This window comes from Bos taurus, chromosome 18 (genome assembly GCF_002263795.3).
Source record: "Bos taurus isolate L1 Dominette 01449 registration number 42190680 breed Hereford chromosome 18, ARS-UCD2.0, whole genome shotgun sequence".
NCBI classification, from domain to species: Eukaryota; Metazoa; Chordata; class Mammalia; order Artiodactyla; family Bovidae; genus Bos; species Bos taurus.
In genome coordinates, this window is record NC_037345.1 from 34,197,928 (window position 1) to 34,224,350 (window position 26,423).

At 47.8% G+C, this 26,423-nt stretch overlaps 2 protein-coding genes across 3 annotated transcripts in view; one reads left to right on the forward strand and one right to left on the reverse strand.

The window, feature by feature from the left end:
• Positions 1 to 595: 595 nt before the first annotated feature.
• TK2 (thymidine kinase 2) overlaps positions 596 to 26,423 on the reverse strand; it is a 75,244-nt gene continuing 49,416 nt past the window's right edge. The window contains exon 9 of the mRNA XM_024978966.2: positions 596 to 25,693. The gene's annotated coding sequence lies outside the window, so the exon portion shown is untranslated. The remainder of the gene's footprint in view (positions 25,694 to 26,423) is intronic.
• The window catches only part of BEAN1 (brain expressed associated with NEDD4 1), a 29,860-nt gene continuing 8,840 nt past the window's right edge, over positions 5,404 to 26,423 (forward strand). For both annotated transcript variants that reach the window (XM_015475817.3, XM_024978972.2), the window contains exon 1: positions 5,404 to 5,487. In XM_015475817.3, the coding sequence (XP_015331303.1) occupies positions 5,463 to 5,487 (25 nt within the window). In that variant the 5' untranslated portion in view covers positions 5,404 to 5,462. The remainder of the gene's footprint in view (positions 5,488 to 26,423) is intronic.

The window sequence follows — 26,423 nt, forward strand, 5'->3', positions numbered from 1 at the left end:
CCCATGGGCAATTTTTTGAGACACCTTCATGTTTTTCTATTCAAACAGTATCAAACTGATTTAAAAGAGCAGCGTCCCCCACTTATTCCCTATCCTTCCTCTCCATTTTTCTCCATAGCCCTATCACCCCCAACATTTATACATCTTATTCATCTGTTTATTGTCTGCCCTCATCCATATAATGTAAACTCCCCAACAGCAGGGACTTTTAACCATTTGCTAACTCTCATATCCCCAGAGACAAAAGCAACAACCAGCACTTCATATGCTTTGCAAATTATAAAGTGTTTTACAAACATAAGGTCTATTATTGTTATTATTTTTGCCAAGTGTATAGCTTGCCTGAAAATAAAACCTTAAGGTTCATGGCAGAAACTTCCCTCAAAATTCTGGCAAATAGGACCTGCTCAAGTGCCAGGGAAAATGTGATGAAGGTTAAAACCAGTTGGAGATTACTTTCCTAACATGTTAATAAAGCTCCTTATCAGTAAGTTGAAAGACAAGTTAATTTTTGTTAATCTTTGCAACAACAAATGGCAGGCTCAAAGGCAATTAAATTAGCATTTAAAATTTCCAATGAGTTAACTATCACTGATTTATTCACTTACTCTTTATTTTGTTATGGAAAATCATTTGTAAAAAACAAAAGAACATAACAAGCCTCCTCAATCCCACCACTGCCCAGAGTGTGGATACCCACATGACTGGATACTTCAGTCTATTTCCTTTTCATCTTTTTCTGTGTGTGAATATTTTCTCTCATTTTTTTCCTTAGAAAATAAGGGATCATGTTGTCAGCAGAGTTATATAACCAGCTTACTTGGTGACATCCCCCCACCATTGACATTAAAGTGAAAGTCTTTACATTATTAAAATTTCTTTAAAACATTACTCTATGGCTATATAATATTCCATTATAAGCATATGCCAAAATTTTCTCAGCCTGTCCTCTGTTATTGGACACTGGGGTCGCTGCTGTAATGATGTTTTTCTATCCTTACTGGTGTTGTCTAGGCCTTGAATGAGTCTTCTTCTACATCCTTGGTCATGACCTACTTGCTGGTTTGCAAATGGACTGGTTTACGTAGTTAGTAAATCCATTCTTAGAGGTTGGGCGCTGGTGGCAGTGGGGACAGCAACTGATCCAACAGAGCGCTGCTCCAGGTAAACTAAGGCAACACGGAGACCCAGTAAGCTCCAGGCATTTCCTGACCAACCCAGGATAGCACACATGTGGCCAGATGCTGCATGGGGGCAGAAGGCCTCTTTGCTGCCGCGGCTGCCAAACATCCTGGATCCCTTTCCTAAAATCAGTACCAAGTGACTTGCTTGCAAATCTGTGTGTCCTCTGCCAGCCTCTCTGCTATCATCCTCTCACTCTTTTTGTCCTCCGCTCCTGAGTTCATCTCTGTCTTCATTTGATCACATGACAAATGTTTACAGGCACACCTTGTTTTATGGCTCTTCACAGATATTGCTTATTTTTACCAACTGAAGGTTTGGGACAGTCTTGAACCAAGCAAGTCTGTCAGCGCCATTTTCCCAACTGCATTCGCTCACTTCATGTCTCTTGTGTCACATTTTGGTAATTCTCACATTTCAAAAATTTTTTCTTGTTGTTATATTTGCTATAGTGACCTGTGATCAGTGGTTTTTGATGTTGCTATTGCAATAAGGGGCTTCCCAGATGGCGCAGTGGTAAAGAATCTGTCAGCCAACGCAGGAGACACAAAGGACATGGATTCGATCTCTGGGTGGGGAAGATGCCCTGGAGGAGGAAATGGCAACCCACTCCAGTATTCTTGCCTGGAAGATTCCATAGACAAAGGAGCCTGGCGAGCTACAATCCCTGTTGCAAACAGTCAGACACCACTGAGTGAGCATACATCACAGTAAGATTACCACTCACTGACGGCTCAAAGGATGGTTACCATTGTTTAGCAATAACGTATTTTTAAAGTAAGGTATGTACACTGTATTTTACACAAACGGCTACTGCAACCTTCATAGAGTGCAGGATAATGTAAACCTAATTTTGATATGCACTGGGACACCAAAAAAACCTGAATGACTCGCTTTACTGTGGTGGTCTGGAATCTCGCGGACCACCAAACCACAGTTAGCTCTGAGGTATTACCTGTAATGACATCTATCTGCACTTGCCATGGGATTTTTTTCGCCGTTAGAGGGACCATCAGCTGGTTCTCACACTTCAAGACCAGCCTCCCTCATTTCTGAGACTCCTTTCTGTGTAAAATGGGGATTTGTTTTGCGATCCAGTGGTTTGAGCACGCATCGCAAAGACGTGGCCCATCCCCCACGCCAGCCACTGTGCGGCCCTGCCCACTTCACCACGGACCCTTGTGAAACGCAACCCTCCAGTATGGCTGCCTCTGCTGCGCATGCGCGAACCATCCTGTCTCGCGCAGTTACCCGGCTGCTTCTGCCCGGGATACGGAGCCGGTCCCCTTAACCACAGGCTCACTGATCGAGATCGGAGTGTCACGGTGAGCCACGGAGCGGAGGGATTCTGGGAGCAGAGACGCGAAGCGAAGTGGGAGTGACGTGGACTTGCCGCCCACCATTCGGCCACTTCAGAACCTGGAAAACTGCAGTCTGCCGGCCGCCCGCCTGCCCGCAATCCAGTCGGAGATGAGTCACAGGCAGGGACGCGCCTCGTCTCAGATGCTGGGCGCTGAGTGAGACGGGCGAGAGGGAAGACGTGACCTGGGTGTCAGATCTGTGGTGTGGGGTGTCCCTGGCAGTAACCGCGAGGTAACAAGGTCCCTCTCTGCATTTCTCTCTCTCCATCTCTTCTCTGTGACTTTGGGTGGGTTATGTCACGAGCCTATGAGTTTTTCTTATTTGCAATATGAAAATGTTACCTACTTCAGGAGACCTGTTGCTGTAATTTCGGTGATATTAACTGGCACATGGAGGCGCCTAGTGAACAGGAGCCACCCTGAAAGCTTGAGTGCCCAGATTATCTCCATTTAGGGAAATGTCTACTTGACCGGTGGCCAAACCTGCTAGCCCCCTGCCAATCTCCTAGCCACCTGGGAACTTACACAATCTCCACCACCCACCCAAACTGACCATGGAAAACCATATGTGATGCAGGGATTCTTTGTGGCCCCTGCCCTGGGAGTTCATCTCCCACCTCCCCGTGCCCTGCGAAAACCCATCTTAATCTCAGAATCACAATGCCCAGTGAGAGGAAAGGGGGGGTACAGGGGGCCTCTAATAGAAGTGTGACCTTGGGGACGATTTCTTGAAGCATTGGGGGTAGTCAGCACCCTTTGTGACATCATACAGGATAGCCATATAGGATGTATACATTCGTTGTGCATTTACTAACTGCCTACTCTATGCCAGCTCACTAGAAAGGGAAATGGAGGCTGCACCTGTGGAGGCTGGGGCAGAAGCTTGGGCATTTTCCCGAGGGTACTGGGAGCTACCAAAGACATTTCAGCAAATGACCTGATCCATTTTGCCTCTCTGGAAGTGGCACAAGAGATGACCTGTCAGAGCACTGTATCCTCCTCCCAACTCACACGCAGCCACAGTGCACACCCACAGAAACGAACACAGACACACGTACACACATGTATTTTTAGAAAGCACAGATCCCAGGCCCTGAGATGCTCTGTGAATTTTCTGGTGTGAAATCACAGTTCCCCAAGCAGCCTGCCATGCCAGTTCTAGAGGCCTGGGGAGATCACATCTACCTTCACTTCCCCCATCAGAACTCTTGACTTGGTTTCTATGGGGACTGGGAGTGGGTGTCAGGCCAGCATGGGGTTCACACCAGGACAGGCTGAGCTGGAAGAAGTCACCTGGAGAGGGATTCCGAGGTCAGCAGCAGTGATGGCCACTCCCTCCCACCCGCCTCAGGCAGCAGAATGAACATTTTGCAGCCACATACCTCATGCCAGGGACTGTCTGTACATAAACCCAGTCCTCACGGCAGGTAAAGTGTTCTTACTCTGCTTTCCCCAGGAAGACACTGAAGTTCAGAAAGGTGAAGTGCTTTGCCCAAAGCTACACTGCCAGGAAGTGGGAGAGTCAATATTAGCACTCAGGAACTGGATTTCTGAGCTTGGGCTCTCCAAAGATAGATGTTTGTTTACTAAGTAAAAAAAATGAATTCTTAGTATAGTTTGGCCAACTGGCTCCATCAAAACATGGGACCCATTTAGAGGATATATACATATATATAATAAAAAGGATCCCTGGAGAAGACAAAAGTGGGAACCTTTGGAACTGCCTCTTACGGAAAAGCTCTGTCCACAATGATATCATCCCCGGGATCAGGGAAGCCTGCTCCCCCTGGGATGTAGAGGGGCCAGGCACTCTGCCCATTGGCTTGCGACCGGCAGCTTCCCTTGCAAGTGCCTGCTGGGCTCCACATCCATCCAAAGGCATGGTTTGGTTTCTCCCAAGTCGAGTGACCACACTCCCTAGGAAATAAGAACTCTAACTCCCTAATATTCCCATGGCCTCCTATCACTTGGGGACCTACCAGGAGAGACTGAATCAGCTCAGATCTCCAGCAGCATGAGAGGATGAATTACTTTCTGAAAATGTTTCCTCCATTGCAAACAGGTACTAGAGTGATGTGGCAGTCTTTTACTGCACGGACATCTTGACACCTGAATATTCACGTGGGGGTGTGTGTGTGGGGGTGGGTGTTGGTAAAGAGAAAACTGTAATCTCTAGCTCTTTATTTATGAATTGGTAATTTAATCTAGTAGGCACCTTCTAAGGAAGTGTGCTGGCTTACAGTGTGGGCTTTGGAGTCACACAAACCTGGGTTCCAGTCCCATCCTGTAATTAGAAGTTGTGTGACCCTGGAAAGCTTCATAACCTCCCTGAGCCTCAACTGCCTTATTTATAAAATAAGAATGAAAAAAGCATCTTTCTCTTAAAACTGTTGTGATGATAATGATGATAATAATAATGTTTGAGCTAGGCATCTATGAATACCCTTCCAGAGCCAGCTGTGGGACTTTGAACTAGTTTCTCGCTTTCTCCAGGTCTCACTTTCCCCTTCTGTGAAATGAGGACATTGAGCTGATCTGTAAGGGTCTTTTCAGCCCTAACAGTTACAGGATTCTCAGAGGTCAACCCAGGAGAGATATTCGCCCCCTTCCACTGACCACTGAGATGCCAGCACACATTTGTGCCACCTCTGCCCTGGAACCCTCATACTCCACAGCCCAGAGCCCCCCAGCACACCCCCGCCCCCACGGACTAGGACTATCAAAGTCACAATCCTCTCCCCAGAGGTTGACAGCCCAGGGTACACAAGCCCCCAGCCTGCAGGGTCAGCAGGTGCCATGTGGGCGCCCCCATCACCTGCCTGTTTGTGTCTCTGCAGGTGAGCGGAGGGTCCTTCTCTGCAAGAAGTCAGAGCTCTACACGTGGGCAGGCTGGCTCCACTATTCTGCTCCAAGGATTACATGTCCTTCAAACGCCCCTGCCCCTGTAAGTCTCCTCCCCACCTCCTTCCATGGACCGGGGCCAGCATGGCAGAGTCAGGATGCAGAGAATGTTTTTAGGATGTTTGGCCAAAGAGCTCCAGGGGTCTGATTGGGGTTCGATGTGATATGACGGATGGGGGAGGGCAACACAGAAGACCCCTGACCATCTGCAAGAGATGTCTCACCTTGCCAGTCCCTCCATATCAGTACTTCCCAGAGTGTGGGTCAGGGTTCTTCCAAGGGATATTAATGAGGTTACTTTTTTTTAAATTCCATAGTCAAATGAGTGTGGGAAATGCTGAGTGACATAAGTCAAGTCAGTTTTGCTGGACTCTTCAGAGCCTTTAAGGTGGTGCTGTGTAGTGAGGCTCCATAGGAAAGAGAAAGCCCAGGGGTCTACCCAAACTTATCTGACAACAAGGAATGTCTCATGAGATGGGTGCTTCACAGAACACACTCCTTGGGGTTCAGTGTCTGAGGAAACCCTTCCTAGAGCAGCCTCACCAGGCAGTCCCTTGTTTGCTATTAATAATTCATTTTTTCATCTAATGAAGCCACTAGATGATTTTGCCTGTAACATTCTTCTCATGGCTCCCTGATGCCCATGCATCTAGACGATGGACTCAATCAGGTATACCCTGGGGCTCAAGGCTGCAGCCCCTGTGGCTTACTCCCCTACTCATCGTCAACCCTGCCTTCATGACTCATGCTGCCACCCTGACCCCAGAGTTGCCTCTCTCCCTGGCAGCCACCTGCTTCCTCCCATGATGTCCCCTGAGCCCCCTCCAAGCCACCTTCATTTGCTGCATTTTTGGAGGATGTGCATAACCTCCCCATCCCTTCTCCCTGGTGAGGTTGGGACTGTGAGTCTGTGTGAGATCGGGGCCCCCAGCTGAGGCTCCCTGTCTACCTGTCAACTTCCCTCACCCTGCTCACCAGTGTCTGTTCAAATCTGTACCACTGGTTACATGTCCTACCTCCTAGGGTTGGGGAACCTCTCCTGCAGAGAGTCAAATCGCCAACTGTCAACTCTGCAAGCATCAAGGGGCTGCTGTAGTGGAGGTAGGGAGAGCTGGCCTATCCTGTCCGGGAGCGACCACGCCAGGCGTGCCAGGGGGGTAAGGTGGCAGTGCGTTCACTGTGCAGGGATTGGTTTTCAGGAGGCAGGAGAGCGCAGCCTGGCTGCTGGCTGCCATGGGTACCGAGGAGGGCATAGGTCAAGAGCAATAAGCTTTCTGATACATAGGACAAGCTCAGTAAATTACTGTTACTGTTACCACCATGTCTGCTGTTGTGGAATGATCAGCTATCAAAGCCTCAGGCCAGGTGAGAAGGCTGCCATGGGAGCAGGTAAGAGCCCAGGGACACCTGCCCCACAGAGGGTCTGGGTGGTTGTGTTGTCACCCCCAGGAGCAGCTGGCAGTGCAGAAGGCTGGGGCTGCTGAGTGTGGAGGACTTTCCAGAACCTTCCGGGGTTGAGCCAGGCCCTTTGGAGCCCTGCCGTCTGCACTAACAGGGGACATCACCCCAGGACAAGGCTCTGTGCGAGCAGCTCCTGAGGACTCCAGGGTGTGGTCACGGGTATCCTGGGCTGGTCAGGAGCAGTTACTGAGCTTCTCTGAATCCCCCTCTCCCCACACAGGCTCAGTGCCTGGCAGGCAGTAGGCACTCAGTAAATGTTTGCTGAATGAATAAATGCAGTCCAACACTGTGGATGAGGCCCTGGAGGGGGAGAAGCTGAAGCTCCTGACTCTGCCACCAGACTCTCTCCGTGGCTCTAGCCAGCCCATCCTCATCTCTAAAATGAAGCAGTTATCTGAAGCCAGTGGGTTCCAGGAGCTCAGAGCAGCTGTGAGGCTCCTTGGAGGGTGAGAGGAGACCAGGTGGGCAGAACCCAGATGCCCCACCACCCTCTGCTTCAGCCAGAGCAGCTCTGCTTACATCTCTGGGTTGGGGGTCTGTTCAGATTTCACTTAAAGAAAGAGGTCCCAGGCCAGGTCCCATGAGGGTATCCAGGCCCACCTCTTCCTCTATCGTCTCTTCTCTGCAGGATTCTTCTCTTCTCCTCACAGTGTCCAGTCAGACTCTTTACTTTTTTTCTGAGCTAAGAAGTGCTCACCATCCTCCCTTTCAGCACCCCTCGTCTGCTTCAACCTGGCTCCTGCGCCCTCACCCCAATATGACATCAGCGGCTGTGTCACTAAGTCCATCCCAGAGTTTTCAGTTCTCAGCTGCATCTGACCCTGTTGGTCACATCAACTCTGCTGGTGGCTCCTCCACCGGGTTCTGGACTTTGAACCCTGGGGTTTTCCTCCAGCCCCTCTGGCTCTCTGGGCTCTGATCATCCATTCATGGTCTCCTTTGGTGCAAGAGGAGGGTGCATTCTTCTCACACCTGCCCGGGGATGCTGGGTCCCCCAGGACTCCAACCCCCCTGGCCTTTTCGCCCTGTACACCCCAGACCATTTCATCCTCACTCTTCTCTCAACTGCAGCCTATAGGCCAGCAGTTCCCACGACTCTCTTCCACTCCGGTTTCTGCCTGAGCTGATTCCTTCTGCCTTCCACTGTCTGGCTCCCCTGGGAAGCCCCACCTCCACTGCTCAAGTATAGCCCGTCCCACTCTGAACTCCTTGCCCTCCCCTCCATGCCAGCTTGCTTGATTTTGCTGTCTTGGTTTAGGGTACCACCATCACCACCAGCCCTCCAAGTGACCCTCAGTTTCCCTCCAACACCTGCATCACTACCAGCTGCCCAGGGAGACCCTGGGGTCTCCAAAGTAGGTCAACAGATCTCTCTCCTGACTTCCCCACCCCCGTCCAACTCCCTCCTCAGACCCCATCCTGGAAATTGCTGCCTCAGTAGATATTCATGGAACCAGACAAGCGAACAAACAGAGTGAAGCAGACTCCTCATGGTTGGCCTCCTGAGCTTACGGACCAGAGGCCCTCAGGTGGTTTTCAGGAGGGATGCAGAACCACAAGAGCCCCTGATGCCCTGATTCACCTGGCCTGGGAACACTGAGGGGCAAGGCCGGAAGTCAGGCTTCATCATCTGGCCACAGACACACACACTCTCTTTTAGCACCTCCTCTCCTGCTCTGTGAATTTAGACGCCTAATAGGGAATCGCTTGAACCGTCTTGGCTCACAAAATTATCTTGCTTGGTACATGTGAAGATGCCAAAGCCCACTGAAATCTGGAAAACTTAGAACAGGAACCATAGCTTGTTCCTGTTTGGGTTTCCACACCCTTACATCCTGCCAATTGAGAGGGGCAAAGAGGAAAGTCACCAGAAGGAAAAACAAGCACCAAAGTTTCCCTAGCAAGACCTGGCTGCTAGGAGTTAAGAGTTCAGGGAAGTCAGGGAGAGTCAACAGGGAATGTGAACCTGGGGCAGGGCAGTGGGCACAGGTCTGGCTGGCATCCACAGCTCTGGACACCAGGTGAAGTGGGACCATCCACTGGTCTCTCAGGAGCTGGGCAGCCCTGGATCAGACCAGGCGGGGCCGACTTCTCCCAGGCCCTGCCCACATCCTGGGCTCCCCCAACCCCTGTTACATCGCAAGGATCTTAGCTCATCTCAGCCTCTCACAGAGACAGCCCCAACAAACCTCCACGTCCCTCCCTCTCAGTTAGGCAGATGGAAAAACTAAGGCAGGAAGAGGAGGCAAGAACAGGAGAGGGGAAGCCCTGAGGGATTTGGCTACAAGGCTGCAGGAGGGAAATCTGGTCTCTTCCCTGCAAGTGCAGGCCTGTGAGCCATTTCCAGCCTTAGGCACTGAGTAAGAAGGACCAGCACGGCTCCTCGGAGAGGCTGGGCGCGTGGGAGCCTCCTCCATCTGGCCCCAGCTGGGAAGGGCAGCCCAGGATTCCCCCAGGATCCAGGCTTCAAGAACAGATGCTTTGTAACTACTTCACCACGAGCACATCACATCGCAGCTCCACAGAGCTTCCTAGGCTGTGAAGTGGGGGTGGCCTCAAGGGACAGACCTTGGGGAGGAGGGGCTTTGGGGCCCCAGGGGAGACTGAGCATGCAGCGAAGCAGGGCTAAGAGTAGAGGGTAGCAACCACTGGTCCACAGGGGAATTGGATGGGGCTTGTCTCTGCTAAGTTCACAGGCTGCCAGCAGGCCAGAAGGAATCATAGCCTGGAAAAGCCTCTGGGTGGGCTTGGGCCTCCCTCAGAGTTGTGTGATGTGGTCAACAATGCTTGGGTTCAAGGACAACATAGCATTGACACTTGCCAGCTGTGAGATCTAGAGCAAGCTTCTTCACATCTAGAAACCTCAATCTGCTCATCTGTAAAATGTAAACAGTCATAATAGCCTTTTGGTTTGATGCCCACATTTGACATGCCACAAGGAGAATCTAGCTTGGTGCCAGACACTGAGAAGATGCTTGAGAAACTTGAAAGTCATAGCCTTTTGACCACCCTCTCTCTACAATGCTTAACATGACCCAAGTCTTTGGCAACAGATTGGTGAAAATGGAGAGAGATTGGGACTCTGGAGATGAACCCGAGGTGTGGACCAGATATTGTTTTCTGCTCTGCTTACTGTGTATTATCCCTGAGAGACTTCACTGTCAACAGAAGGAAGAACTTGAAAGCTAGCTCCTGAACCCCCAGCCCTTAAATGGAAAGTCCACTCTGTGGCCCCATGAATATCCTGGCTACCCCTCCTCTGAGTTCTCTGGTCGATCCCAGAGTCTGACAGTAGCAAGTGCTCAGCATCTGACAGCTAATCTCAGTTTTAAGTGCACAATCATTTTATATTAATATTAGAGTCCTTGACAAGAGGGCATCAGCCTCAGCTTGAGCGCTTAATATAGTACTGGTAACAGCAGCACTACCCCAGCCTTTGCAGAGCACTCCCAGCTGGCAGAGTTTTTGTATCTCCCCCTCCCCTGGCAGTGGGCTCTCAGGGTGACCTCATCCACCTCATGGTACCGAGACATTTCCATACACTGTCAGTCCCAAAATTTACGTCTCCAGCTCCAGACTCTCCCTGAACTCCAGACTCATATATTCAACTGTCCACCCCGTATCTTCACTCAGATGTCCACTCAGGTGTCTACAGAGCATCTCAGATGGAACAAGTCAAAACCTTAAATCTTGACTTCTAGTCCCCCACCCAAGCTACCCATCATCTTCCCCATCTCAGTTAATGGCAGCTCACTTCTTCCATGTACTCAAGCCCCACACTTTCTGAGTTTCTACTGCTCTCCTTTCTCATCTACTCCAAACCAATTAATCTGAAAATCCTAACAGTTTCACTTTGAAATCTGACTCCATCTTGCCATCCCCACCACTAAGCCCCAGGACCAAGGACACCATTGTCATCACCTGGACCACTGTTCTGCCCTCCTAACTGACCTCTCTGCCACCCTCTTGCCCCACTCCAGCCTATTCTGCCACAACCCTGGGAGTGTGGGAAACGGAAGGATCTAGAGACTGAGCCTTAAGTTGGTTTCTGTATCTAGAAATCTTGCCAAGCAAGCATGATCCCTGGAGTTGTCACCCACGGCGCCCCAAAGCCAAGTACACTGGGGAGGATTTACCTGCAAACAGGAATGAGTAAGGACACTGCCATTTCTCTGCCAAGGACTACACTACATTAGCCACCCTCCTGTATCTGGAGCCATGCCTAGGATGATTAGGAAAGGCTGGTCACCCTCTGTGACATCACCACAGAAGTGTGCAGAGCACGTGCTTCCCAGTCAGGAGAGAGAGGCCCCAAGAGAGAAGTCACATGCCCTGTGGGCCCAGGGACCGCTAGAGGAGGTGGCAGCATCTGAAAGCAGAAACTTCCAGGCCCAAGCTCAGGGCACTGGCCACACCAGTCCCTCTGATAGCCTGATACATTTTCACCTCCTAGAGTTCCTTCTATCTGCTTCTCTCTGCATTTAAAGTACCATGTCCTCTATTAGCCCTGGTTTCATCAGCTTCTAAGGGCTGCTCCCTCTTCCCACCTGGACTCCATATCTGTAGGTGACCTCCAGGCCTTGTTTGAAAAAGAGTCATTCCAGAGCTTTCCTCTGCCCATCCACCAGGCCCTTCAGCCCCCAGATAATACTTGTCTCCCCTAGGAATGGGGCTAGGGCTAGAGATATAGCCAATTACAGTAAAAACAGCAAGAGCTGAATGATACAGGTTCAAAAACCACTGAAGCAAATGTATTTAAATCATCCAAGCCTCTGTTATTCAGCTATGAAATGAGATCATGAGACCCACTTTCCAGGGTGATTGAGAGTGTAGTGAGCACACAGTCAGTCAAGAAGGGTTTGTTCTATCCTTCTCCTCTGGCTCCTCTATCCCACAGTGAGAGGAGGTCTTCCTGCAGGGTCTTCCCTGCAGGGTCCTCCCAAGACTGTTCCAAGGGGAGATCACGTCTTCCCTCTCCGTTACCAACTGGGCATGCAGACACAGCATGGCATACTGGGCCATACTTCATCTGACAGGCTCTCATCAGGGGCTAGCCAGGTGCCAGCCTTTCATCAGACCCCATCACAGGCACATAATGAGACAATGCAAGAAAATGGGTTCTCTCTACCTTCTAGACTGGATGTAAGAGATCCTCTGCTGACCCTACGGGACTTACCCGGAGACTCTACCCCAACTGCCTCTCACTAGAGATGCAGAAACTGGGATGCATACTGGGGACCGGACCAGGTCGCCTAGCGTGTTTGCAGCTGAAACACTGATGCTCCCAGCATGACTCCACATGAAGCGCTCTTTCCACAAGGAGCCTGCTCTCCTCTGTCCTCAGGGAAGACAAAGAAAAAGAGCATAACTATGATCCAAGCCATGTCTTTAAAAAAAAAAAAAAATGAAGACCTTATTTCCACATGGGGAGGGAAATCCTGAGATGGAGCAGCTGTAGGGCCTCAGTTTCAGTGGTCAGAGATGAACATCACTGAGGACCCATGTTCTTTCCATCTTCTTGCTCCACTGTAAGGTGGCCATTGTAAGATGGCTCCATTGTAAGATGGCCAACATCAACCCAGGCAGTGACACAACTTTTCCCAGAAGTTCCCCAGCATGAAGTTCCCAGAAGACCACCCTCATGTCTTACTGGCCAGTATTTAGTTGCATGTCCACCCCTAAGCCAATCATAGTTCAGTTCAGTCGCTCAGTCGTGTCCGACTCTTTGTGACCCCATGAATTGCAGCACGCCAGGCCTCCCTGTCCATCAGGGAATGGTAATACCAGGACTGGCTTACCAAGCTAGTCTTTAAAAGGACAAAGGCTGTTAGAACCTGGTGCCCCCTCAGTCTAAAATGGAGGCAGTGGACAGTCAGGCCAACAAAACCTTCCCCTTTTGCCTGCTCAGTCCTTGTTCTCTGGGCCTCAAGTCTTCAGGAGGACCTCTAAATATCTGAAGTGAGAAATGAACTGAACTGAGGAGTCCTTTTTATGGGGATTCTATAGGGTTAGTTTTTTTGTTTGTCTGTTTGTGTAGTGGAGAAATACCAGCTCACAAGAGTGAGTAGCTAAATATTCAGGAGATTAATGACCCATTTAATCATTGGTAGCCAGCCTGAAATCCATCATGATGGGAGTTTTACACCGTAGAAATTGGCAAACAACACTACAAATCAGGAATTTTTTTTCCTGAAAAGCTGGTTTGCCAGCACACCACTGTATAAAACACACATACAGAAATACGCACAGATCATTAGTGTACAGCTGAATCCACAAACGCAGCACACTCAGATCGAGAAATACATCATGAGCTGCAGCCCACAGCTCTGGCCATGTGCCCTTCCAGCCCCTGCGCCATGCCCAGCTCAACCACTGTCTTGACACCTGTCACTATAAATTAGCTTTTCTAGGTTTTGACCTTTATATGTTTGGAATCATACAGGATATTCTCCTTTGGTCTGGCTTCTTGTGCTCAATATTCTGTCATGAGATTCAATGACAGTATTGTGTATAAATGTAGATCACTTATTCTCATCACATTGTGTACACTGACACAATGGACTGTGTAATATTCCGTTGTGTCAATATACCACAAATAACTTATCCATTCTACTTTAGTGGACATCTGAGTACTCTTCAGGTTGAGGCGATGAATAGTGAACGTTCTAGTAGAATGCTGTCCAACAGAGCTTTCCGCAATAATGAAATGTTCTACATCTTCACTGCCCAATATGATAGCCACTAGCCACTTGCAGCCACTGAGCCCTTGAAATGTGGCTAGTGCAACTGAAGACTAAATTTTTTAACTGAAGTACAGCTGATTTACAATACAGGTAGTTTCAGGTGTACAGCATACTAACTCAGCATTTTTGCAGTTTATACTCTATTATAGGTTATTACAAGATAATGGGTACAATTCCCTGTGTTATACAGTATATCCTTGTTGCTGATCTATCTTATGTACGGTGGTTTGTATCTATTAATCCCACATCCCTAATTTGTTCCTTCCTTCTCCCCTTTGGTAACCACAAGTTTGTTCTCTATATCTGTGAGTCTGTTTCTGTTTTGTATATACATTCCTTTGTATCATTTTTAAGATTCTACATATAAGTGACTTCATATAGTATTTGGCTTCCTTGTCTTATTTCACTAAGAATAATATTCTATAGGTCCCACCCATGTTGCTACAAGTGGCATTATTTCATTCCTTTTGTATTCCATTCAATATATATATATATGGAATATATATGGAGTCACACCTTTTAATCCAACTGTTTGTTGATGGGTTGTTTGGGTTGCTTCCATATCTTGGTAATAGTGAGTAGTGCTGCTGTGAACATTGGGGAGCTTCCCTGATAGCTCATTTGGTAAAGAAGCTGCTTGCAATGCAGGAGACCCCAGTTTGATTCCTGAGTTGGGAAGATCCACTGGAGAAAGGATAGGCTACCCACTCCAGTATTCTTGGGCTTCCCTTGTGGCTCAGCTGGTAAACAATCTGCCTGCAATGTGGAAGACCTGGGTTCAATACCTGGGTTGGGAAGATCCCCTGGAGAAGGGAAAGGCTATTCTGGCCTAGAGAAATCCATGGAGTATATAGTCCATGGGGTCTTTGGGGTGCATGTATCTCTTATAATTAGTGTTTTCATTTTCGTCAGATATATACCTAGAAGTGGAATCATATGGTAGTTTTATTTGTGGTTTTTTTGCTGGATCATATGGTAGTTTTATTTGTAGTTTCTTAAGGACTCTCCATACTGTCTTCCACAGTGCCTGCACCAATTTACATGCCCACCCGCACTGAACTAGAGTTCCTTTTCTCCAAATCCTCTCCAATATTAGTTATTTGAGTTTCCTTTTGATGACAGCCATTCTGACAAGTGTGAGGTGATACTTCATTGTGGTTTTGATTTGCATTTCTCTAATAATTAGCAATGTGGAGCATCTTTTCATGTGCCTGTTAGCCATGTGTATGTCTTCTTTGGATAAATGTCTATTCAAGTCTTCTGACCATTTTTCGATTTTTTTTTTTTTTTTTTTTTTTTGAGCAGTGTGAGCTGTTTATATATTTTGAACAGTAATCTCTTGTTGGGCTCATCATTTGAAAATGTTTTCTCCCATTATGTAGGCTGTTTTTTCGTTTTGTTGATGGTTTCTTTTGCTGTACAAAAGCTTTTAAGTTTAATTAGGTCCCATTTATTTATTTTTGCTTTTATTTCTTTTGCTTTAGGAGACTGAGCCAAGGAAATATTGCTACAATTTATGTCAAAAAGTGTTCTGCCTGTGTTCTCTTCCGGGAGTTTTATGGTTTCAGGTCTTACCTTTAGATCTTTAAACTCTTTTAAAGTTTATTTTTGTATATGGTGTGAAGGAATATTCTAATCTCATTGTTTTACAAGAAACTATCTAGTTTTCCCAGCACCACTTGTTGAAGAGACTGTCTCTTCTCCTTTGTATATTCTTGCCTCCTTTGTTGTAGATTAATTGACCATAGGTGCAGGGGTTTACTTCTAGGTTCTCTATTCTGTTTCATGGATCTATGTATCTGTTTTTGTCCCAATACCATACTACTTTGCTTACTATAACTTTGTAGGATAGTCTGAATTTGGCAGAGTTATACTTCCAGCTTTGTTCTGTATTTACTGGAGTATAGTTGGTTTACAATGTTCTGTTAGTCTCAGGTGTAAAGCGATTCAATTATACACATACATTCATCCTTCTTCAGAGCCTTTTCTCATATAGATTATCCCAGAACACTCAGCAGTTCCTTGTGCTATACAGTAGGTCCCTTCAGTTATCTGTCTTATACATAGTACTGTGTGCACTGCCGGCTTTGTTCTTTCTCCTCAGGACTGTTTTGGCAATTTAGGGTCTTTTGTGGTCCCATATAAATATTAGGTTTATTTGTTCTAGTTCTACAAAAAATATCATGGCTATTTTGGTATGGAATACACTAAATCTATAGATTGCTCTGGATACTACGGCATTTTAATGATATTATTTCTTCCAATCTAGGAGCATGGGACATCTTTCAGTTTCTTTGAATCATCTCCAATTTTGAGGAATTGAATTTTTAATTTAATTTTCATTAATTTAAGCAGCTACGTGTGGCTAGTGACTACCATATTGGACAGCACTGTTCTAGTATGTGAACATATTGACGCATTTCTGTTGGAGGATTCGTTCTGCCCAGGAGTGGAATTTCTGGGTTATAGGACATCCATATGTTTGGCTTTAATAGATAGGGCTAAACAGTTTTCCAGAAAGGCAGTACCAGTCCACTCTCCTGTCATCAATATATGAGTTCTAATTGCCCTCCATCCTCACCAGTGCTTGCTCTGAATTTTTTCACTTCAGCCATTCTGGAAAATAGTAGAAATATCACCTGGTGGTTTTCCTTTGAATTTCTCTAGTTATTAAGTACAGTGTACTAGCACCCTGGATATCCTCTTTTGTGAAGTGATTATTTAAGCCTTTGGCCCACTTTTTTTTTAATTGGGTCTTTTTAGTATTAATTTCTAGGCAGTCTTTATATATTCTGAATACCAGACCTGTGTTGGATATATTATTGCAAAAATCTTCTTCCTCTTTGTGGAGTGCTTTATTTTTTTAAGACTTTTTTTAACACAGGCCATTTTTTAAGTCTTTATTGAATCTGTTCCTATATTACTTCTGTTTTATGTTTAGTGTTTTTGGCTGAGAAGCATGTGGGATCTTAGCTGCCCAACCAGGGTCAAACCTGCACCCCCCAGCATTGGAAGGTAAAGTCCACTGGACCGCCAGGGACGTCCCTGGAAGATTTTTTGACTCTTATAACCATGTCTTTGCATTCAAAGATATTCTCAAATTTTTATATAGAGAGTATTTATCAAGTCTTATATATAACTGTTTGCTTTATTGGTATTTAACTTTAAAATTTACAGAAAATAAAATGATATGGAGCATACAGTTAGGGGATACCCTCTTGGACTTCTTAGGAGCAGAGGATCCTGCTGATGCACTTCAAATAATACATTTTTATAAATGTAAAAGCCAAGGTGGGCACCTTTTAAGTTGGATGGCAGTCTTATTAAAGAGTTTTTGTCTATTATTGAAATTTTAGGTGTTAGGCTAAATGAAATTTAAAGAGACTGCTTGTGAAATAACTTAAACTTTTAAATTTCTTTCTTATTTTTTCCAAGATACAAAAGTACCTCTAAAACTAAAATAATGACTGTGATCCCAACAGTTTAAGGACAATTTCAGTACACATGGCTATATACTTGCACAGTAAGTCACCAACACTCTCTAAACAATAAGAACAGTCACACTGGGGCACGGCTCTCACATTATCCTTGCCAGACAGCACAATGATCAATTACACCTGAGCAATGCTAGCACACTGCCATATCTACTAAGCGTAAAATCCAATTATCTAGGACAACATAACTATCAAATTCCCAGCCAGTATGGAATTTCCAAGTCCATATATTCAGAAACCTATGGAGTGTTCCTTAAATTCTTTTAAAATAGGAATTACACTGAGCATTAAAAACAATAAACTAAACAGCTCAACCACCACAGTGGCTGAAATTCAGTGTCTGATTTAACAAATGTTTACCTATCGTTTCAAAATCAATTTCTGCTCAATCCTAGCACAGCCAGCACTTCTCCTGCAGTGCCATTTATTTTTAAGTGCTCAAGAATGAAAGGCCCAGCTATACACCATAGTCTTATTACAAGAGCCATGGGGAGGGCGCGCCCATGGAACACACACAAGAGGAGAAAGACATGCACGGCATCATCCCTTTGTTCAACACTGGCTTTGATTTAGAGAAGAGGAGAATGCAAAAACATATCATAAAAAATGAATGAAGATCATGTTTAGTAGGTAAGAAACTAAAGTGTTTCCAAGTTTAGTAGGTAATCAAGAGTTATACTTCCACTGCAAAAATCTTTACAGGATTGAAAGTACTAAAGCGACACTAATACTGAAACACAGGTAATCAGAGGTGGCAAAGACACTGGCGACATGAGTCACCATCAAAAGACAGCCCGGGTACATATCGCACATTCCCTGTCAGCTGCTGCAAGGACTTGCATTTTCGAACTGAAAAGGAATCCTGTGGGGCTTTTTACTTATCACTGACTTGAAGAAAGGCTGTTTTAGGTCCCCTCATTGAACATGAGACCAAGGTTTCCAAATGAGTTTTCCTCTATCATCACAAGAAGCATTATACTCAGTTACTACTGTTTGACACTGAACTCCTGTAAGTGACAGTGTGGCTACTCTCTTGAGTATTAGAGTGAAAGAGCTAATTATGCAAAAATGGAGACTCCCATAAGAATGTGAAGAGGAGCCTTCTATGTCTTGGGATCTATTATCTGGTTCCAGGCACCTGTACAGACAGGTTCCTCCCTGAGAAGCATTCACCAGTGTCCCAGGGCAGGTTACAAATTATTTAGAAACTCTTTCAAAATCTTCCCCTTGCTCTAGCCATGTCCTTGATCCTGTTCACATCTCAGTCCCCATGCCCCTTGCCCACCTTGAAGCCCAAACTCCCACCAAAGATCTTTATTTTAATATAGTACAACTTACCCATTGTTTCAGTCAGTATTAATACCTTTGTATCCTGTTTAAGAAATTCAAGATCATAAAGATGTTCTACAGTGTCTTCCTATTGAAGCTCTACCGTTTGCCTTTCATATTTAGCACTATGTCTAGGGAATGTTTTGTTAAGATTTTAAGGTTTAATTGTCAAATATTGAGCACCTACTGTGTTCCAAGCATCCTGCTAAGCAGTGTGCTTTAATTAGCTCAAAGAAATTGCTGTTCCCATTTTGCAATTGAAGTGCTAGAAGCTCAGAGGGGTAAACTTCCCAGAGACCACCTGCAAGAGGCAGGGCCAAGATCTGAACCCAGGACTCTCTGACTTGGCAAGGTCCGAGGACCAGATGCATGTCAGCTTTGGTGGAGGAGCTCTGGGGTTTCCCCCCACACCACCACTGCCCTGAGGAAGATGGCTGAGGAGTGACCCTTCTCCCAGAGGACACTAGGGCCATTCACCTCAGACACTGAATGCTGGTGAATAAAAGGCATTAGGACTAGGGCTGGGGTGCCCCAGCTCAGGGCTGCAGAGCAACCTTGGGGACTGAGGGGATTCAGGACTTCTCCACAAACACTCCATGTTTTTAGAAATCTATGTTCCATGAGCTACACGCTGAGAAACTACTCCAAAGCTCCATGGTTCAGTGTGATGCTGTCAGCATTTGAGATCATTCGTATCTAATGTGGCCAAGAAGTACGTATCTTTGCCTGGTCTAGTAGTTTCTCTCATTCTACCTCTTGAAGTGACATGTTACGTTAATAGATTTCGTGGTCTTAAACCATTCTTGCATTCCTGGAATAGGTCTTTTCTCCTCATACTGTATTATTTTTAATACACTGCTGCCCTGGTGGCTTCCCACATGCCCTTATAATTCTAGTTGAGGGAACTTCAGTGGAGCAGGGGACAAAGTCCCGTGATATGTTCCAGAATCAGAACCCACAAAAGCAAAAGGCCAGAACAAAACTAAGAATGATGATAGTACTTGGGGTGGGGGCTCAGCCATTGTGGCCCAAGAACACATCTCTAGGCTGGCCCAGCTTGGGGGACAGTTGATGATAATTTGAAGCATTCATGAATTTAACATTTTATGTATCAATTAATTATTCATGAACTTCCTGGAAAGACCAAATTGTAGTAAATGGTCATTTTCTGAAGCCATGATTTTGAGGCTCATAATGCAAATGAGGGAGAGAGAAATGGCAACCCACTCCAGTATTCTTGCCTGGAGAATCCCATGGATAGAGGAGCCTGGTGGGCTATAGTCCATGGGGTCGCAAAGAGTCGGACACGACTAAGCACAGCACAATGCAGATGGGGATGTGACAGCTAATGCCCCAGCTGATGGGTGGGCCAAGCCAGCCCCCAGCTGCCATCCAGCTGCTTCCCCACACAGTGCCCCTATTTCCTACACATCAAGCAGGCACAGTGACTGCTGGTGTTATAAAAGCCTGTGTCCTCCGCGGAAAACAGCCGAAAAGCCAACTCTAGGTGATGGTGGAAGAGTAGAGACAATGAGTTCAAGGCCACCGATGACTCTAGCAAGAAAATGAGAGATTGGTGGTGTGGGTTCAAGTTGAAAGTCTCATTCCGCTGTGGTTGGATTTTGTAATGTCAGCCAGTTCACCACTTCCTCTGCAGAAACAGGGAAAAGTGGTCTGTGAGTTCTCCAGCCAACAAATAAATTGTTCATCAAACTGGAGATAAAACCTTAGTGAATGATGACAGGATGGTAAGCTATGGAGTTTGGATACATAAAAGTACATGTGAGTTAATTTTGGTGAGTTTATTTAAGTGGCAGAATCTATCTTAATAGTGGAATAAATCATTTTCATCTTATATTTATAGAGTCATGAACGGCCTGTGGGTGGTCACTTTTATTTTCCCAGTTATATTTTAATGCAGTGGCTAAAGTTCTTAAACATGGCAGTGGAGCACTCTCCTATTAACTCTGATGTATAAACAGAGAGAAGCAGGGCTACTCTGCATAACATGAGAGCAGAGAACTCCATGATCTACCAAGACTTTCCCCCTGAGCACTGGGGTATTTGTGCTTTCTACAGTTTGAGAGGTTCATTTTAGCTGACTCACATACATGTTCCTAGCACCTCGCATGTATCCAGGCAGAGAAGCACTTAGTGAGGACTGGTGGGTGGATGGATGATTGATATATGGATGGATGCATGGATGATCAAGTGGATCCTGAGTAGATGCCTAGGTACATAAATACATGGGAGGGTGGATAATCGGTTGGTTGAGTGAATTAATGGAGGGGTGGATGACTTCACATTCTAATCCTCAGTTTCCACTATAACCTGCCCTACTTGTAATGCCTCAGACAGTGAAGTAAAACCTGTCAGGGCCTTGACATCTTGCAGAGGTACATTTCCATTGTAAGAAGAATCCTGAACACCAAGCAGCCATTTCCCCAGCCTCATAATCCCAGTGTTCACGTGGCAGCCCACAGCCTCACCCCAGCAGCACCTCCTTCCCTGAGCTCTTCTGTGACCTCACCCTTCTGTACTCCTGCCCAGGCCCCTTCCTCCCTCCCTGGCTCTTGTTCTGCTGGTTCATCCTGCAAGACCCGGCCCCTATGTGGATGTTTTTGACCTGCCCCCAGTGCCCTAATCTCTCTCCATCACAGTCTTCTGGTGACAAGAGGATAGGTATCGACAGGTGACAAGTGGGCTGGGAAGTTGCCCCCAAAAAGAAGGGGACAGGACTCAGAAGTGCCCACGTGTAGTGAGCCTGCCCTGCCGTGTCCCCCTACCCTAGTCCCAGCTGGGAGGCTGGGACCAGCCATTGGTGAGCAAAGAAAAGACTGAGCCTGAATCGTCTTCCCCAGATTTTATCCAATGACTTCACAGCCTCACCCTGGTGGCTCCAGCAGTGGAGAAGAAGTGCACTGCTGAGGCCAGACTTAGGGAAGCGGACCCGTGACAAATGCGTTCAGAATTTTCTGTGATGGGGACCATCAGTCAGATCTCTGTCCGCAGCCCCCTTCTTCCTCCAGCCAGCATCTCTGAAGATAAGGGCAGGACTGGAGAACTAAAGACGGTGGCTCAGCACCTTCGGTGCCTCGGTGCCCTTCCTTTACCAGTGGTCCTAGGTGGCTTCAGGCTGCAAAGAGCAATCTTCTGATCTCACTGCCTCCCCCATTGCATTCACCGGGCTCCCACCTCCTCCCTACTCCTTTACCCACCCTTCAGGAAGAACGATTCAGGATCCAAGAATAAACATCTTTCAGACAAACAGTGAGCAGGTCCAGAGAAGGCAGAGAACATGCCCAAGGTCACACAGAGAGTAAGTGGCAGAACCAGGAATGTAGCCCAGTTCTCCCAACTCCGCCTCTGCCTTGGGCCACAAGTTCATGCAGTATTAGACACACCCGGGTTCAAATCCCAGCTCTGCCACAAAACCAGGTGGACAAACTTCAACCCACCAAGATTCAGTGTCCTGTAAATGGGAGTGGCCATGTTTTCACACAGAGAGGAGGCAAGCGCCAGACCCGGCCCCAACCCCAAGCCGGGGTCACTGAGGGCCTGACTCACCAGTGGTTCCCAGTCACAGTCTGAAGCAGAAGTCCGAAGGCGCAAGCGCTGGCTTCTGCCTGGCCCGGCGGCGGCCCACGGACCCAGGCACCATCCCCGCCCCGACAGGAGCCTCAGGACCCCATGCGCAGCGTCGGGAGAGCACCAGGGCTGTGTCTGCGGCGTGCTCACAGGACTTCAGCTTGGCGCGGCGGAGGAACTCTCTCAGGAACAGCTCACCGTCAAGAGCTTTCAGTTGAGCCTGGCTCCACTCAGAGCCCGGGAGCCGGGGCTTCGGCCTCCTCCACGCTCCACCCACGCTCCACGCACGCCCCATGCTCCACCTACACGCCACGCACGCCCCACGCTCGCCCACTCACGTTCCACGCTCCACGCATGCCCTTTGGTCTATGCACCGCTCCACCCTCGCTCCACGCTCACGTGGAGCCTGGCAGCAGCCTTCGTGTGTTTATGATATATCCCTTTCTTGGGAAGATTCCTTGGAGAAGGAAATGGCAACCCACTCCAGTACTCTTTCCTGGAGAATTCCATGGACAGAGGTGGCAAAGAGCCACGACTGAGCGACTAACATACACATACACTATCCCTTTCTTCAGCCAGAAGGCGCCCCTAGAACACTTGGACCAGGCCCCTGGAAGTCTCCTCTTTGCCCTTGAATTAAAGGACAGCCTTTTCACCTAATTTAGATGTGCTTGGTCTTAGTTGCCGCACATGAAATCTTCAGTTGTGTTATCTGGGATCTAGTTCCTGACCAGGGATGGATTCTGGGCCCCTGCATTGGGAGCATGGAGTCTTAACTACTGGACACCAGGGGAAACCCAAGAACGGTCTTTTGATTTTTCTAGATTTTAATAGTGGACCTCTGCCAGCCCCTCAAAACTTAGCAATATATGTGCTCAGTCGTGTCTGACTCTGCAACACCATGAACTGTAGCCTGCCAGGCTTCCCTGTCCATGGGATTTTCCAGGCAAGAATACTGGAGTGGGTTGCCATTTCCTTCTCCAGGGAATCTTCCTGACCCAGGGATGTTTAGCTGTTTAAAGGCTTAGTTTAGCTAAACATGACATGCAATGTTTAGCTGTTGATATACTTTCACCCTGAATAAGACTTAGGTCATGGTCTACGTTGCTACATATAAGGTGGTCAGGAGGAAGCAAAGCTCAATTTTAGGGAGAGGAAATTTTCACTTTAGCAAGATCCTGAAAACATGAGTTCTATCTCACAGTGCCTGTTAGCCACAGACTAGCATCTTGCCTAAGAGCACAGGGCTTTGGCTGCCCACTGACTTGGGTCCCTCTTTGTGGGCTGTGTGACATTGGACAAATCACTTAATCTCTCTGAGGCCCAGTTTCTCTACCTGTTAATTGGAGTTCCCATCATGGGCCATCATAAGAATTAAATGAACTAGTACATGAAAAGTACCAAGCATGGTGCAGGACACATAGTAGGTGCTCAGCAGAAGTTAGCTCATCATGCTGGTGTGTGGAGGAAGGGCCACATCTCAGGGTACAATTTCCTCTTGGTCATCAGCACCTTTGTAGAGGCTACTTGGGAAGAAAATCAGGCTAGAGGCAAAGCTTGCCTCATTTTCTGTCCTTGTTGCAGCTGGTATGGGGGACATGGAGGCAAAGGGGTGGGAAGGGGTGTTAGCATCATGTCGTTTTTCTGCAGTCATTTTTATCTCGTTGATGAAGTGGACCCTGCATTTGGAAATTGGAAGAATTTCCCTCATAATTTAAAGCAGCGCCTACCTCCGCCGGTCACAGTGACTGGAAGATTAATTTCTCACCAGCCATACAGGCGGATGCCTGCCCAAACTGGCTTCATATGCAGGTGCGGTGTTGCCATCTCCACGCCTGGCTGGTAATGAGCCCAGCATTGCCAGGAGGGTGAGGCTCCCCTTAGCAGCTGAAGCAGGTGGCAGCAAGTCATCTTCAAGGTGACCCCATGGGACTGGCACCTTGGCAGAAGGTACTGCATGCCGAGCAGGGCAGGCACGCACTCACACACATCCTGCCCTAGGTTTTTATTCTGGGAACCCACAACCTTGCCTTGGCCAGCTTTCTAAGTAGCCCATCTGCCTTGGATCATGGGGTGGCCAGAGTGTCCCAAGCCATCGCAGCAGCTGGGACATACTGAACCAGTTGAGTGTGGACTCCATACGCTCCTATGCTCCCCAAGGAGGACTGACTGTCTCTGACAGTCCCAAGTCCTACCATTGGCTTCTAAGGGGAGAGGCCACATGGTAGATGGGAAGACGGTGACATTGGTTGGATGGCCAGTTGGCTTGTGCTTTATTAGAGAGAATATGGTAACAGAGTGGCCCCTGGTTCAGACCTAGTAAAAGCCAAAGCCTGGTCATTGGCTCAGAAGTGGCAGCACTGTGGACTAGATGAGCGGTGGCCACAAGCTTCGCTTCATGACCAGGGTAATCACTGTGTGAAGTGCTATGTTGGAAAGGATGTTTTAAAAAAGGAAAGGATGCTGAGGCTGGATCCTGGGCCAAACAGAAAGAGAATGGTTATCAATTAGCTGTATACTGGCTATATGATTGCGGTGGGTCATTTAATATTTTTGAGCCTCAGTATCCTCACCTCTAAAATGGGGAGAACATAGTTTCAGGGATGAAGTGAGCTCTTTAAACAGAGCCTACACATAGCAGGGGCTCTCAAAACAGTGGTGTGCGTTTGGCCCCCAAAGAATCCCAGAAATTCACATACCCTGACATTCTCATATCACGGGGTCAAGAAGCACACATGCCCAGCCAAAGCCAAGGGTCTCTCCCTCTCCCCAGTGAAGGCACCTGCAGGAGAGCAGCTTACAATGAACTTCAGCAGGCAAAGGCTTGGCTCTCAGGTAGGATGATATACTGGCCCAGAAAGTAAGGATTTCAAGCCAGCCGCTTCTAATGAATGTCAGTAGGTTTCAAGAGCTACCAGCATGGGCAGAACTGCTGGCCGGGCATCTTCACAGCTCAGGCAGCAACCCCAAGTTCCTGCTTCACCTCCCTGTCCCTGCCATGGGCTGAATGTGGGAGAGGCTTTTGGACATGGTGCTAGAAAGGGATAAGAAGGAACAGGTGGCCACAGCTGAGCTTCCAGCTTCTGATTTGCCTAAGTCCAGGCCTTCACCTGGGAACAGGGCCCTCCTACAGCATTCTCAGTACAGTATCCTCAGACACCCAAGACAGAGACCTCATTCCCGCGAGGGAGTTCAGGGCCTCCCTGCCACTTCTTCATCTGGTCTCAAGGCTGGAGCCACCCATTCAATATATGCCTTGGGCACCTTTGGTGAACTTGGACCCAGGGCTGAGCTTGAGGACACAGAGGGCACTCAGACACAAGCCCTGGAAACCATGCATAATCATACATGACAGATGCAGAACAGGGCCTAGGACCTCGGCTCTGGGAGGGCAGACAGAAGGACCCCTTTCAGAACAGGGCCCAGGAATGCTTGCCCTGCCCCTGTGGCTCACCGAGTGTCTGCGGCTCACTCGCTCTGGGGAGGTGGGACCAGCATGCCAGGGATGGGGACACAGAGTGCAGTGAGCTCTGGACTTGGAAGTTTGGGCTTGAGTTCTTGCTTGACTTGACCACGGAGTAACAGAATGACCGTTGGCTTGTCACTTACCAGTCCTGAGTATCAGTTCACACATCTGTAAAAGAGGAAATCCACACCCCAGCCCAGCTGAGTGGGAGGGAATTAAGGAGCAGTCACAGAGACTCACTAATGAGGTGCTGGTTCTCCCTGGGCAGAGGCCCGTGGATGCTCTTGGCTGATTCTAACCCCTCCCTGGTGCTCCAGCCCCCAGGGCTCCATCATCTTATCCATCGGGAGGACAAAGCCATCATGGCTCCCAGAAGCTTCCTTTAGTAGGGCTCTCAGGGACCCAGCTGTTGGTCCTAGACAAGGTTCTTTCGTCTTCCCATACTCCTGCCATGTCACACCCCTTCCTAGAAGCCCCTTCGTACCTCTCTGCACCTTTGCCCTTGCTCTTCCCCTGCCTGAAATACCTCCAAATTTCACCTTCTCCGAGAAGTCCTCCCTGATCAGATCCAGCCCCCTGACTTGCCTGGGTCAGTTACTGCCCGCAGGCCCAGGCCCGCCTGATTTCCCTGGTGTCCCCTGGGTAGGATTCACCCCCGAAGCAGGAGACCAGTATGGTTTGTCCTCAAACTCCAATGCACGAGTATCCTCCATCCATTCCTAAGACCTTGGCAAAGTCACACTGACCTTCCAACCTCGTGCCTTGGTGGAGGAGAGTCCTGGTCTAGCACTGGATCTTGGGTTCAAGCCTCAGCTCTGCCACTAATTTGCTGTGTGACCTTGAGCAAGTCCGTTGCCCTCTCTGAGCTTCCTTTTTCCCTATCTTTGAGTTGGCTGAG